The sequence below is a fragment of the Poromitra crassiceps genome, assembly GCF_964638095.1.
Source record: "Poromitra crassiceps genome assembly, chromosome: 4".
Taxonomy (NCBI): Eukaryota; Metazoa; Chordata; class Actinopteri; order Beryciformes; family Melamphaidae; genus Poromitra; species Poromitra crassiceps.
In genome coordinates this window covers 28,319,297-28,334,792 of record NC_139626.1, presented here as the reverse complement: position 1 = coordinate 28,334,792, position 15,496 = coordinate 28,319,297, and the positions used below count along the sequence as shown (strand labels likewise).

The following is a 15,496-nucleotide window of genomic DNA, read 5'->3' as shown; positions in this document are numbered from 1 at the left end:
AGAGATACTACAGTATATATGTGTATAGAGATACTGAGTATATAGAGAGATACTACAGTAAATAAGTGTACAGAGATACTACAGTATATACAGTATGTGTATAGAGATACTGAGTATATAGAGAGATACTACAGTATATACATTGTGTATAGAGGTACTACAGTATACTGTATGTGTACAGAGATACTACAGTATATACGTGTTTGAGTGCAGCCATAGTTGATTGGTCGAATCCAACCGTTGTTGACGCGCCACTGTTTTCTGTCTGTCTGTCTGGTGTCGTAAAGCAATAATTTCTCATGTGGCTTCTTAATGATAGCGTCTAGCCCAAATGACTGTATTCCAGACTGCGTCACCTCACCTCAGCTAATGTGCGATAACATCAATCATCAGAGTGTGCGTGTGCATGCGTGTGTGTGTGTGTGCGTGTGTGTGTGTGTGTGTGTGTGTGTGTGTGTGTGTGTGTGTGTGTGCGTGCGTGCGTGTGTGTGTGTGTGTGTGTGTGTGTGTGCGTGCGTGTGTGTGTGTGTGTGTGTGTGTGTGTGTGTCCATAAACCACAGTATTTATACTAATCAGCTTGAAATACTGGGCTGGCCAACATGTTGCAGTGCTTGTGGTGGCTGCTTGGTGTGAGTTGAAAGCAGGAGAGTGCAAACAACACCATGGCTTCCGGGGGAGCTCGCGCATGCCTCAAAGAGACTGAAACATGCCTCAAAGAGCCTGAAACATGCCTCAAAGAGCCTGAAACATGCCTCAAAGAGTCTGAAACATTCACAGTTGCAAGGTGGGGGGTGGGGGGGTCCCAGGCGGGAATCGAATTCAGGACCTTCTGTGAGGCAACAGCGCTACCACTGCCCACCATGCCCCCCCCCCCCTTATCTCAGGCACATCTGATTAGAGATGGGAAGTAACTAAGTACAAATACTCTACTGTACTTAAGTAGGATTTGTATTTTTTGGACTTTTTACTTTTGCTCCCTACATTCTAACACAAATATGTATTTTCTACTCCTTACATTTTCAAGACAGGCTATAGTTACTTTAGTTTGACTGCAAGGCAGTCAAATATGATGTCATGTTGTTTGTCTCTCTCGTCCCGCGCTCTCCCAACTTCCATGCTTTATGTGCAACTTTTTTGTGGAAAAACCATATCAGGAGAGAGAGAGAGAGAGAGAGAGAGAGGAGAGAGAGAGAGAGAGAGAGAGGAGAGAGAGAGAGTGAGCGAGTGAGAGAGAGAGAGAGGAGAGAGAGAGAGGAAAGAGAGTGAGAGAGAGAGAGTGAGAGAAAGAGGAGAGGGAGAGAGAGAGAGAGAAAGTGTGTGTGAGAGAGAGAGAGAGAGAGAGAGAGAGAGAGAGAGAGAGAGAGAGAGAGAGGAGAGAGAGAGAGGAGGCACCTGTCCAGATGGAAGGCAGCGATCTCTGCATTGTGTCTCTGGAAGTCGACAAAGTAGAAGAAGTCCTCTGGAGTCTCCTGGTCCCTCTGCTGCCTGAGACACACACACACACACACACACACACACACACACACACACACACACACACACACACACACACACACACACACACACACACACACACACACACACACACACACACACACACACACACACACACACACACACACACACACACACACACACACACACACACACACACCCTATAAGTCAAGATTCACTTTAATAGCCACAGTAAGTAATCAGATTACAAACGAGGAGTTTGATGTATTGCAGTATGCAGTGCAGCCGTCACATCTGTAGTAGAAGACGAAGCAATTCAAAAACAAATCTCAAATAATGATCAAGTGCAAAGTGCTTTAAAGTGACATATGATGGGGTGGGGGTCGTGGGGGTCGTGGGGAGATAGGATCGTGTCCGTGGGATAATGTCTGTGGGGGAAACCCCAGCCTGTAATTACATAATGTAATGTAACATAACGTACAATTGTATTAACCCCTATTGTCTGATAAAATGTAAGATACATTCATTTGTATTTCATATTCAATAAGCTATGATTGCATACAACTAGTTATTGGTATTAGTTATCATCATAAACTGCACACACACCTAGGTCAAAGCAGGTTTCACCCTCTGCCCACAGTAACACGTCACGTCACACGTGGGTGACCTTACTTGGCTCCAGCTTCTGCTGCAGCTTAAAGATCTCGCTCTCCTCTCTGCCTACTGTATACGAATCCATGACAACTGTTGAATCTTCACTGCATCTATGACCCTCTGTACTCTATATACAGTACATCATGTATACTGAGAAGATCACAGTCCCCCTGTAATGCACTTTACAGGGGGTATATGTTTGGCTGAATACATTTCTTATAAGACAACTTCCTGACTCCTCTGGCTTCATTCCACATTTGGTTCATATTGGCTGGAGATGCTGTTGGGAATGATGATTATTGGTGCGCATTCCATTCCATAACACCTATATTAAAAATGCATACTTGCTGGTGTCCACAGTGCTTTACAAACCTCTAACTGACAGTGTTAGTGCTTAGGTTTACTTCACCCATCAGAGACCACTGAGATCACTGACGGACGGTCCTCACCTCATGGGCTTGAACATGGCCTTGCCGAAGTTCTGCATCTTCAGAGCCAGTTTTAGGTGGTGTCCACTTGGCTTCACCACTGGAGAACAGCACAGAGGGGGAAAGAGAGAGGGAGGGAGAGAGAGAAGTCAGCTCACACAGCTCAAATACAGGTCAACAAACACTACACAGCAGAATTCACTATAGACCAGTGTTCCTCTACAGTACGCACGCCTACGCCTAGGAGGACTCGAGCAGCTTGCAGGGGGTAGGTGGAAAGATTGGGTTTATTTCCTAAATGATAACAAAAAAACAACATTCCAAGATATCCCATATGCTCATTGCTAAATGGTACGTGCGTGCAACTAGTTCAGCAGTGCACAAACGTGCGCAAACGCCCAATTTCTTTGTGGTGAAGTCCTGACAAATAATTCAATGAAGCCAGCCCATCTACATCAGCACCAGAGCACCAAACACTCAGGAAGTCTGGGTTAAACGGATGACTTTTCTGATCGTAAACTGTCAGGATTGAATTCATTTAATATTCAGTTGAGTTAGATTCTAACAGTTTAATATGAGTTCAATAGAAGAAATGTAGGATAATCATCAAACAGGCATGAATGGGGGGGTTTACTGTCTGATTTGTGAGCTGGAGCTATAGACTGTCTGACTTGTGAGTTGGAGCTATAGACTGTCTGACTTGTGAGCTGGAGCTATAGACTGTTTGATTTGTGAGCTGGAGCTATAGACTGTCTGACTTGTGAGCTGGAGCTATAGACTGTCTGACTTGTGAGCTGGAGCTATAGACTGTTTGATTTGTGAGCTGGAGCTATAGACTGTCTGACTTGTGAGTTGGAGCTATAGACTGTCTGATTTGTGAGCTGGAGCTATAGACTGTCTGACTTGTGAGCTGGAGCTATAGACTGTTTGATTTGTGAGCTGGAGCTATAGACTGTCTGACTTGTGAGCTGGAGCTATAGACTGTCTGATTTGAGAGCTGGAGCTATAGACTGTCTGATTTGTGAGCTGGAGCTATAGACTGTCTGACTTGTGAGCTGGAGCTATAGACTGTCTGATTTGTGAGCTGGAGCTATAGACTGTCTGACTTGTGAGCTGGAGCTATAGACTGTCTGATTTGTGAGCTGGAGCTATAGACTGTCTGACTTGTGAGCTGGAGCTATAGACTGTCTGATTTGTGAGCTGGAGCTATAGACTGTCTGATTTGTGAGCTGGAGCTATGTCTGACTTGTGAGCTGGAGCTATAGACTGTCTGACTTGTGAGCTGGTATCTAACTTGTACTCTCACAGTCGCTTTGAGTCTGCCATGAACGCTGCCTGGAAAAAGCAAAGAAAGTGAAATAGCTTTGACAAAAGTCAATCTAGACATCGGATAATTGAGCCAGCATTTGTTTTGTGACTCGAGCCCTGGAGGCTGTTTTGGATATTTTCTCTCGATCGGCCCCGGGGCCCCGCCCTGCTCTGTTCCCACTGATAAGATAATGAGGGGTTGGTCACACAGCGGCTCTGCTCTCACCACCACGAGCGTTCCCCTCTCTCTGTCTGGCTTCATGTTATGTCACAGCAGTAGGCCAGACTCACCACACACACACCACCCCTGCTGCAACCTGTGGAGCTCCAGGGTATTACATGCCACCACACACACACACCACCCCTGCTGCAACCTGTGGAGCTCCAGGGTATCACACGCCACCACACACACATACCACCCCTGCTGCGCACTGTGGAACTCCAGGGTATCACACGCCACCACACACACACACACCACCCCTGCTGCAACCTGTGGAGCTCCAGGGTATCACATGCCACCACACACACACACACACACACCACCCCTGCTGCGCACTGTGGAACTCCAGGGTATTCATAGTTTACAATCATTACTTAGTTCTTCTGGAAATTAATCAAAGAGAGCCATACGGGCACAAAATTTGGCCTATGAAGCCGAGGCATATTGTTGCTTCTCTGCAGACGGTTTTCACGGAATTGTGTTGCTAGGGACCAGTTTGAAACCTCACTTGCTTATCAGATATTGTATTAGCAAACACTGCAGGAAGTAAGCTAGGGGCAATTTAGAATGTTGATGTTGTTAAGTTAAAACCGTGTATAGAAATAATGAGAACGTCTTGTGAGGTTAAATGTAAGAAGGAGGGACCCAGATTATTTTGGTTGTTTTGCATTTGGTTTTGGCAGTGTGTGATGTTTGTGTGGTCAGCCGTACTGTGGCGGGACAGTGGTGAGGACAGAACAAAAATGCTGAATATAACAACAGGTCCCTTCCTGCAGCAGGATTGAGAAAGATAGTATGGGATCGAGAACGAAGTATGTGTGAAGTATACAATTTAACAGTAAGTTATATTATGCCATAATTGAAATTAATAAATAGCTATGTAATAAAATGTATTTCTTTTCCAAACTGGGGGAATCTTGAGCTCTTTTTGGAATGCAAATGTGCTTTTAGATTATATATACCGGTATATATATATATATATATATGGAGGTCAGTGCTCTCAGAACAGGACAAAATACTAGAAACAGTTCAATGGGCCACTTAAAAAGAACTGAACCCAAAGAGAGGACTGCAGCACACGATGTCACTGGAAAATAGATTTAATAAGGTCCAAAGACTGACGTTTCAACGCCCACAGCGTCTTCTTCAGAGTCAAACAGTAGTACCAAACAATGTAATAAAAGACCGTTGTTTGTTACTACTTGTCTCTTATGATGTATCACTGTGGAGTGTGGACAGAGTGCTGCTTTAACACAGCACCTCCCCCTTTATCTTTTTTCTATGAGTGCTGTCATTGTATTGGCTTATTGATTGATCACCTCCCACTCCCTTGTAACCAATGAGAAACTCTCTCTCTACACTGCAGGCTATTTAAACTGTTTGAATATTTGCCTTTACTGTTTGACTCTGAAGAAGACGCTGTGGGCGTTGAAACATTTCTAGGACAAACATACTATTATGCTACAGTCCCATTGACCTGTTAGCTAGCCTGTTTGTTAACTTGCTGGTTTTATTGACCATTTCACAGTAAGCAACATACAGTTTTTTCTAAATCTGTCATATTGCACCAAGCTCTTAGATTTCATCTTTGTAAATGTGTCAATAACTGTGTTGATAAAGGTTATAGGAGTGAATCAGCAAAGGGGAAAACAGTCTGTGTGCTCATAATAAATGATAAGCTTATTCAACGTATGCGTCATTTTTACCAATGTTACGGCATTCCAAGGGATTGTTGGCCATGGGTGTCGGGGCACCCACCCAGCACCCATTCAAAGTCTGCTTATGACACGTCGGCTAAACATGCTTTGTTGGTTGCTATGCCAACTGTTGTGCTTGTCAGCAGTCTACCCCACGAATGTATGTAGGCTACTGTACGTTACTTTGAAAAAACAGTGTACTACTCAAGCATTCCTAACAATTGTAATTAAACATATATATAAATAAAAGAAATAGTAGCCATTTGATCATTTTGGGGTAGAAACGTCCTCATCCACATGTGTGGCTTTGATGTGTGTGCTGCTGGGAGGTGTGAGATGCTGTGTGGGTGGCTGCTGCTGTGTAGGCTGGAGCCTGCTCCCCCTCAGAGCAGCTCCACATCAAACATTTCATTAACAGCTCTCAGCAGTGAAAATAAGCAAGCCAGCACTTTTTGCCCCGGAGCTGTGTCTTGTTCAGAAAGACAAATCACAGTCATGCTAATATGGGATAATATGGGCCAAATGACAACCAAATCCCCCCCCTATCACAAACATAGCAGTGTGTTTGTCTCAGGCAGAGAGAGGAGGGAGAGAGACAGACAGCAGACAGACAGACACAGAGAGAGAGAGAGAGAGAGAGAGAGAGAGACAAAGGGGCCAGTCAGAAAGATGTTAATTCCAGCGTTCATTCCAGTATTAGTGCTGTCAAGCCCATGGCACACCGATCAAACATTACCCATGCATCTGCCAACGGCAGTTGTTGGATGTTTTTATTGATGTGCCATGATGTGTTTGATTGATATGTGCCATGATGTGTTTGATTGATATGTGCCATGATGTGTTTGATTGATATGTGTCATGATGTGATTGATATGTGCCATGATGTGTTTGATTGATATGTGCCATGATGTGATTGATATGTGCCATGATGTGTTTGATTGATATGTGTCATGATGTGATTGATATGTGCCATGATGTGTTTGATATGTGCCATGATGTGATTGATTGATATGTGCCATGATGTGTTTGATATGTGCCATGATGTGTTTGATTGATATGTGCCATGATGTGTTTGATTGATATGTGCCATGATGTGTTTGATTGATATGTGCCATGATGTGTTTGATTGATATGTGCCATGATGTGATTGATATGTGTCATGATGTGTTTGATATGTGCCATGATGTATTTGATATGTGCCATGATGTGTTTGATTGATATGTGCCATGATGTGTTTGATTGATATGTGCCATGATGTGTTTGATTGATATGTGCCATGATGTATTTGATATGTGCCATGATGTGTTTGATATGTGCCATGATGTGTTTGATTGATATGTGCCATGATGTGTTTGATTGATATGTGCCATGATGTGTTTGATTGATATGTGCCATGATGTGTTTGATTGATATGTGTCATGATGTGATTGATATGTGCCATGATGTGTTTGATTGATATGTGCCATGATGTGTTTGATTGATATGTGTCATGATGTGATTGATATGTGCCATGATGTGTTTGATTGATATGTGTCATGATGTGATTGATATGTGCCATGATGTGTTTGATATGTGCCATGATGTGTTTGATTGATATGTGCCATGATGTGTTTGATTGATATGTGCCATGATGTGTTTGATTGATATGTGCCATGATGTGTTTGATTGATATGTGTCATGATGTGATTGATATGTGCCATGATGTGTTTGATTGATATGTGCCATGATGTGATTGATATGTGCCATGATGTGTTTGATTGATATGTGTCATGATGTGATTGATATGTGCCATGATGTGTTTGATATGTGCCATGATGTGATTGATTGATATGTGCCATGATGTGTTTGATATGTGCCATGATGTGTTTGATTGATATGTGCCATGATGTGTTTGATTGATATGTGCCATGATGTGTTTGATTGATATGTGCCATGATGTGTTTGATTGATATGTGCCATGATGTGATTGATATGTGTCATGATGTGTTTGATATGTGCCATGATGTATTTGATATGTGCCATGATGTGTTTGATTGATATGTGCCATGATGTGTTTGATTGATATGTGCCATGATGTGTTTGATTGATATGTGCCATGATGTATTTGATATGTGCCATGATGTGTTTGATATGTGCCATGATGTGTTTGATATGTGCCATGATGTGTTTGATTGATATGTGCCATGATGTGTTTGATTGATATGTGCCATGATGTGTTTGATATGTGCCATGATGTGTTTGATTGATATGTGCCATGATGTGTTTGATATGTGCCATGATGTGTTTGATTGATATGTGCCATGATGTGTTTGATTGATATGTGCCATGATGTGTTTGATATGTGCCATGATGTGTTTGATTGATATGTGCCATGATGTGTTTGATATGTGCCATGATGTGTTTGATATGTGCCATGATGTGTTTGATTGATATGTGCCATGATGTGTTTGATATGTGCCATGATGTATTTGATATGTGCCATGATGTGTTTGATTGATATGTGCCATGATGTGTTTGATTGATATGTGCCATGATGTGTTTGATTGATATGTGCCATGATGTGTTTGATTGATATGTGCCATGATGTGTTTGATTGATATGTGCCATGATGTGTTTGATTGATATGTGTCATGATGTGTTTGATTGATATGTGCCATGATGTGTTTGATATGTGCCATGATGTGTTTGATTGATATGTGCCATGATGTGTTTGATATGTGCCATGATGTGTTTGATATGTGCCATGATGTGTTTGATTGATATGTGTCATGATGTGATTGATATGTGCCATGATGTGTTTGATTGATATGTGCCATGATGTGTTTGATTGATATGTGCCATGATGTGTTTGATTGATATGTGCCATGATGTGTTTGATTGATATGTGCCATGATGTGTTTGATTGATATGTGCCATGATGTGTTTGATTGATATGTGCCATGATGTGTTTGATATGTGCCATGATGTGTTTGATTGATATGTGCCATGATGTGTTTGATATGTGCCATGATGTATTTGATATGTGCCATGATGTGTTTGATTGATATGTGCCATGATGTGTTTGATTGATATGTGCCATGATGTGTTTGATTGATATGTGCCATGATGTGTTTGATTGATATGTGCCATGATGTGTTTGATTGATATGTGCCATGATGTGTTTGATTGATATGTGTCATGATGTGTTTGATTGATATGTGCCATGATGTGTTTGATATGTGCCATGATGTGTTTGATTGATATGTGCCATGATGTGTTTGATATGTGCCATGATGTGTTTGATATGTGCCATGATGTGTTTGATTGATATGTGTCATGATGTGATTGATATGTGCCATGATGTGTTTGATTGATATGTGCCATGATGTGTTTGATTGATATGTGCCATGATGTGTTTGATTGATATGTGCCATGATGTGTTTGATTGATATGTGTCATGATGTGTTTGATATGTGCCATGATGTGTTTGATTGATATGTGCCATGATGTGTTTGATTGATATGTGCCATGATGTGTTTGATTGATATGTGTCATGATGTGTTTGATATGTGCCATGATGTGTTTGATTGACATGTGCCATGATGTGTTTGATTGATATGTGTCATGATGTGTTTGATATGTGCCATGATGTGTTTGATTGATATGTGTCATGATGTGATTGATATGTGCCATGATGTGTTTGATTGATATGTGCCATGATGTGTTTGATTGATATGTGTCATGATGTGATTGATATGTGCCATGATGTGTTTGATTGATATGTGTCATGATGTGATTGATATGTGCCATGATGTGTTTGATTGATATGTGTCATGATGTGATTGATATGTGCCATGATGTGTTTGATTGATATGTGTCATGATGTGTTTGATATGTGCCATGATGTGTTTGATGTGTTTGTGTTTGACAAAACCCAGACACCTTGGAACACAATGACATCAAAACCCAGCTAGATACAACACAATGACATCAAAACCCAGCTAGATACAACACAATGACATCAAAACCCAGACACCATGAAACACAATGACATCAAAACCCAGACACCTTGGAACACAGATATAGATATATGTCTGATCAGTGATCATACCTTTAGTGCAGTCACATGCTCCTTTTAGTGCCTTCTCATCCTGAGTGTAATCTGTATGGGATAAACATATAGCTGATCATTTAGCTGTAGCGTGTAGCATTTTCACATCAATAAATCATTAGTGTAGGTGTAGTAGGAGCATATGTAAATCTCCTGTATATTCTTTTATAAATATATTCTTTTATATATTATATATATTTTTTATATTCATTTTATGGTAATTTTAGGTGGTGGTTCACCAGGGGCTGGGAAATGATAGCTGTTATATTGCCTTCACCTGCTGAAGCTTGGCAGTGGATATTTTCTGTTGACCACACCAGTTTTATGATTGGGTAACTGGTACCATATGTATTTTTACGTGTTTTTTGAAGGAAGAATAAATGTTCAAATGCTTTGAAGTGGAACTGAAGTCTTTCCACTGTGCACGTCAAAGTGTTTTATCCCATCCCGTGTTTAGTACTTTCTTTGACTGACTATACGGTAATTACCACATTCATTTTGAGAGATGAGGCCATCGGCGAGAAGATTAGTATGTGGTTAACAAAAGTTTATGGGAGCGTAGATTTGGGTTCAGTAGGATAATCTTCACGAACGTTAATCACTTTTATGCCTTTTGAAGCGTTTTCTAAAAATTGCGTAAAAAAAAAAAAACGCATTTACGTTTAAGTCATAAAAGTTATTCATGTTTGTGAAGGTTATCCTGCTGAACCCAAATTCACGTTCCCATAAACTTTTGTTGATCACAGACCTTATTTTATGCATTTAGGTGAAATCCCCATTCTAAAACCCCATTCACTTTTCCCCTGACGAACCCAAGCGCTACTTCCGGAATCATTCCTGCGGTGCTCTATTGCAGGAAATCTGAAGATTTCAGAGTTTCCTCGCAGAGGCAGATGAAGGGAGGAGCCGATGGAAGAATTGCTCCCAACATGTTTATCCTCATCAGTCAAATGAAAGAGGAGACAAATGCAGGGGAAGAGTGGAGTGTGGGGGGGGGGGGGGGGGTGGTACAAGTAGCAACAGCAACAACAACAACAGGGTTTATGGGAAATGTGGTCTTAATATTGAGATTGTATTAACAGGAATTTTATGATATATTGAAGTCTTAAATGCTACACAGCATCATCAAGCTTCCATCCATCCATCCATCCATCCTCTCTCCATCCATAGGGGTGGGAGTCACAAGAGACCCCACGATACGATGTGGTGGTTGAATCACCGATCCTGTCCGCCTGGCCTGGGCTAGCAGCTAAATGCTAACTATGCTGAATGGGGAGAACGGGAGGATTTACCCCCCCCCTGACCACGCCCCCAGCCAGCTACCCCAGCGTCTATGACGAGACATTGACTGTATCTATTATTATGGGAGTGGGAGGCCCTTCATGCTGGTGCTCGTGAAACCAGCTCCCCCTATACTGTTTAAAATTTCACGATGTGCATTTGAGGCCTTTAAAAGCTGCTCCTCTTGGCATCACATTTTATGTAATTGACATAGAATAGTCTACCTAAAGTAGACCCAACTCTAGTATCTATTACGATAACATAAGTGACATGTTGCAATGTATTACTTTTTTACAACTGCAAATTATGTCCCCAAAGGAAAACTCAAATGTAGGACTTGGCGTCCGTACAGTATATGCTAGGGGTGTCACGATACACTCAGTTCACGATACGATACGATACTGGGTCCACGATAACGATACGATATTTTAACAATATTTTTTTGCGATTGATTTGTAAGTTGAGGGGGCATCCTCCACGCTAATTTGAGTAATTTCACCATTTTCATCCTCCGTGTCTGTAACGTCCCTCGTCTGTTCAAACAAAGCAATGAAAAGGAGAGCGAGGATGAAATCAGATGCAGATCAGTGCCACCATGTTCAGCTTCTTTTTCTCACGATATGAGATTTCATCTCAACGATACATATTGTCACGTTTTGATATCGCGATATATTGTGGGACGATATATTGTGACATCCCTAGTATATGCATATCGCGATACTATTCTGTATCAATTTTGACCCCCACCCCTACCATCCATCCATCCAACCATCCATCCATCCATCTAGTACCTGAGCTGATGACTGTCAGAGCCTGCATGTCATGCAGCAGCTGGGGGATGGCGGGGTTGTCGCGGGCGTACAGAGCGTAGCGGTTGATCCCCAGGTGGAACTTGAGCCAACTGGCCTCGGGGTCAAAGGTGGCTTCGTGCTCGGTCACGGTGACGTTGGAGGCGGCCGCCGCCTCGCTGTAGTATTTCATGTGCCTGAGGAGCAGGAGGGCAGCTTCAGGAACCAAACACAGACTGTACTACTGGCTTCAGGAACCAAACACAGACTGTACTACTGGCTTCAGGAACCAAACACAGACTGTACTACTGGCTTCAGGAACCAAACACAGACTGTACTACTGGCTTCAGGAACCAAACACAGACTGTACTACTGGCTTCAGGAACCAAACACAGACTGTACTACTGGCTTCAGGAACCAAACACAGACTGTACTACTGGCTTCAGGAACCAAACACAGACTGTACTACTGGCTTCAGGAACCAAACACAGACTGTACTACTGGCTTCAGGAACCAAACACAGACTGTGCTACTGGCTTCAGGAACCAAACACAGACTGTGCTACTGGCTTCAGGAACCAAACACATACCGTACTACTGGCTTCAGGAACCAAACACAGACGGTACTACTGGCTTCAGGAACCAAACACAGACTGTACTACTGGCTTCAGGAACCAAACACAGACTGTACTACTGGCTTCAGGAACCAAACACAGACTGTACTACAGGCTTCAGGAACCAAACACAGACTGTACTACTGGCTTCAGGAACCAAACACAGACTGTACTACTGGCTTCAGGAACCAAACACAGACTGTACTACAGGCTTCAGGAACCAAACACAGACGGTACTACTGGCTTCAGGAACCAAACACAGACTGTACGACAGGCTTCAGGAACCAAACACAGACTGTGTTACTGGCTTCAGGAACCAAACACAGACTGTACTACTGGCTTCAGGAACCAAACACAGACTGAACTACTGGCTTCAGGAACCAAACACAGACCGTACTACTGGCTTCAGGAACCAAACACAGACTGTACTACTGGCTTCAGGAACCAAACACAGACTGTACTACTGGCTTCAGGAACCAAACACAGACTGTACTACTGGCTTCAGGAACCAAACACAGGCTGTACTACTGGCTTCAGGAACCAAACACAGACTGTACTACTGGCTTCAGGAACCAAACACAGACTGTACTACTGGCTTCAGGAACCAAACACAGACTGTACTACTGGTATCTTTCTATGTGATGTTTTGTGTTTTTATTGAAAGTTTCATCCATGGACAGCTTGTGATGTTTGACCCTGAGGAAAGGGTTTTGATACGCAGGACCCTGAGGAAAGGGTTTGGATACGCAGGGTGTGAGCCTGCATGCTCCTCACTGTGCAGGACACTTGGGGGATGAGTGCATAATAAGCCGTGAAGCTGATCAAAACGGACCTGGGCGAAGGAGAGCTCTGAAGCTCTGCTCTGGCTGCATCTGGCTCCCCAGACTTACAGCACCCGGCTTGGGAATCTTACTACATTGTTTTTTACACAGACAGGCTTTAATAATTTAAAAAAGCCCAAGGATAAGGAGCGCTTCTTGGTACCATAAATGTTCAACAGGTGGTGCTCTTTGGAACGGTTGCTGCAATAAAAAAAAACCTGAGGGTCTGAGGCACTCTGTTGGGATACAATGCCTTGGACCCTCATTGATTTCTAACACAGACTTGTATTTGTTGGTTCATATCTGGCAGTGTTTTCTTTTGTTATAGAGTTGAATCTGTTACTGTTCTGTTGTTAAAGTGGTTTTAAACAAGATTTGAAATTTTCAGAGCAGTTCCAAACTGATTCCCAACATACACTTCTCCCCTCTCCTCTCCCCTGTCCTGTCCTCTCCTCACCTCTCCTCCCCCTCTCCTCTCCTCCACTCTCCTCTCCTCTCGTCCTCCACTCTCATCCATTCTCCTCACCTCACCTCACCCCTCTCCTCTCCTCACCTCTCCTCACCCCTCTCATCTCCTCCACTCTCCTCAGCGCTCTCATCTCCTCCACTCTCCTCCCCTCTCCTCCACTCTCCTCGACTCTCCTCCCCTTTCATCACCCCTCTCCTCCAGTCTCTTCTCCTCACCCCTCTCCTCCCCCCTCCTCTTCTCACCCCTCTCTTCTCCTCACCCCTCTCTTCCCCTCTCCTCCCCCCTCCTCTCCTCACCCCTCTCCTCTCCTCACCAACCCCACTCACTTGGCATCTGGCTGTTCCCTGGCAGTTGGTCACACATGCCATCCCCTCTGCAGCAGCCTATACTTAAAGGCCGGGCAGGAATCACTCTGAGACCAAAACAAATAAGCCTGCGATGAACAGGACCGCCAGGCCCAACCGCACTGAGTGGGCCGCACCGCCAGGCCCAACCGCACCGCCAGGCCCAACCGCACCGAGTGGGCCACTCACGCTCTCTAACCAACTTGATCACGGGCAGAGAATAGAGTGAAAAGCTATAAATATGAGTTTCTTCAACCTGGGTTATCCCACCAAGACATCAGTCACACAGCCAGCAGAGGTGACAGACCGGGGGCATCAGGACGAGGGGCACGTGCAGACCACAGACCACAGACTGACCGGGGGCATCAGGACGAGGGGCACGTGCAGACTACAGACCACAGACTGACCGGGGGCATCAGGACGAGGGGCAGGTGCAGACCACAGACCACGGACAGACTGGGGGCATCAGGACGAGGGGCAGGTGCAGACCACAGACCACAGACAGACTGGGGGCATCAGGACGAGGGGCAGGTGCAGACCACAGACCACAGACAGACTGGGGGCATCAGGACGAGGGGCAGGTGCAGACCACAGACCACACACAGACTGGGGGCATCAGGACGAGGGGCAGGTGCAGACCACAGACCACAGACAGACTGGGGGCATCAGGACGAGGGGCAGGTGCAGACCACAGACCACAGACAGACTGGGGGCATCAGGACGAGGGGCAGGTGCAGACCACAGACCACAGACTGACTGGGGGCATCAGGACGAGGGGCAGGTGCAGACCACAGACCACAGACTGACTGGGGGCATCAGGACGAGGGGCAGGTGCAGACCACAGACCACAGACAGACTGGGGGCATCAGGACGAGGGGCACGTGCAGACCACAGACCACAGACTGACTGGGGGCATCAGGACGAGGGGCAGGTGCAGACCACAGACCACAGACTGGGGTGTAGGAAGCAGACTGGAGCACGTGAACCTTGAACGATTCAGTCGCGATTGCCTGCAAAAGGTCAGGGAAGCGAGCTTTTGACCGGAAGGTCGTCGGTTCGATCCCCGGGACCGGCAGGATAAATCTGGGTGGGGGAAGTGAAAAAAGCAGCGCTTGCCCCTCCCTCATTACCATTGTGTGTGTGTGTGTGTGTGTGTGTGTGTGTGTGTGTGTGTGTGTGTGTGTGTGTGTGTGTGTGTGTGAGTGTGAGCAGGGCCTACTTGAAAAAGAGATGGGAATCTCAATGTGATTACTGTGGATGAATAAAGGTAAAATAATAATAATAAACTATTACTCACTATATAATTAACTTGCTGTCTTTTTTCAGC

At 44.2% G+C, this 15,496-nt stretch overlaps 1 protein-coding gene across 1 annotated transcript in view; it reads right to left on the bottom strand.

The window, feature by feature from the left end:
• Window positions 1-15,496, bottom strand: part of fam20a (FAM20A golgi associated secretory pathway pseudokinase) — a 28,797-nt gene that overhangs the window by 11,128 nt on the left and 2,173 nt on the right. Inside the window, exons 2-5 of the mRNA XM_083635537.1 lie at window positions 11,926-12,119; window positions 9,854-9,904; window positions 2,560-2,638; window positions 1,394-1,486 (exon numbers count right to left, since the gene is read on the bottom strand). Coding sequence (XP_083491663.1) covers window positions 1,394-1,486; window positions 2,560-2,638; window positions 9,854-9,904; window positions 11,926-12,119 — 417 coding nt within the window. The remainder of the gene's footprint in view (window positions 1-1,393; window positions 1,487-2,559; window positions 2,639-9,853; window positions 9,905-11,925; window positions 12,120-15,496) is intronic.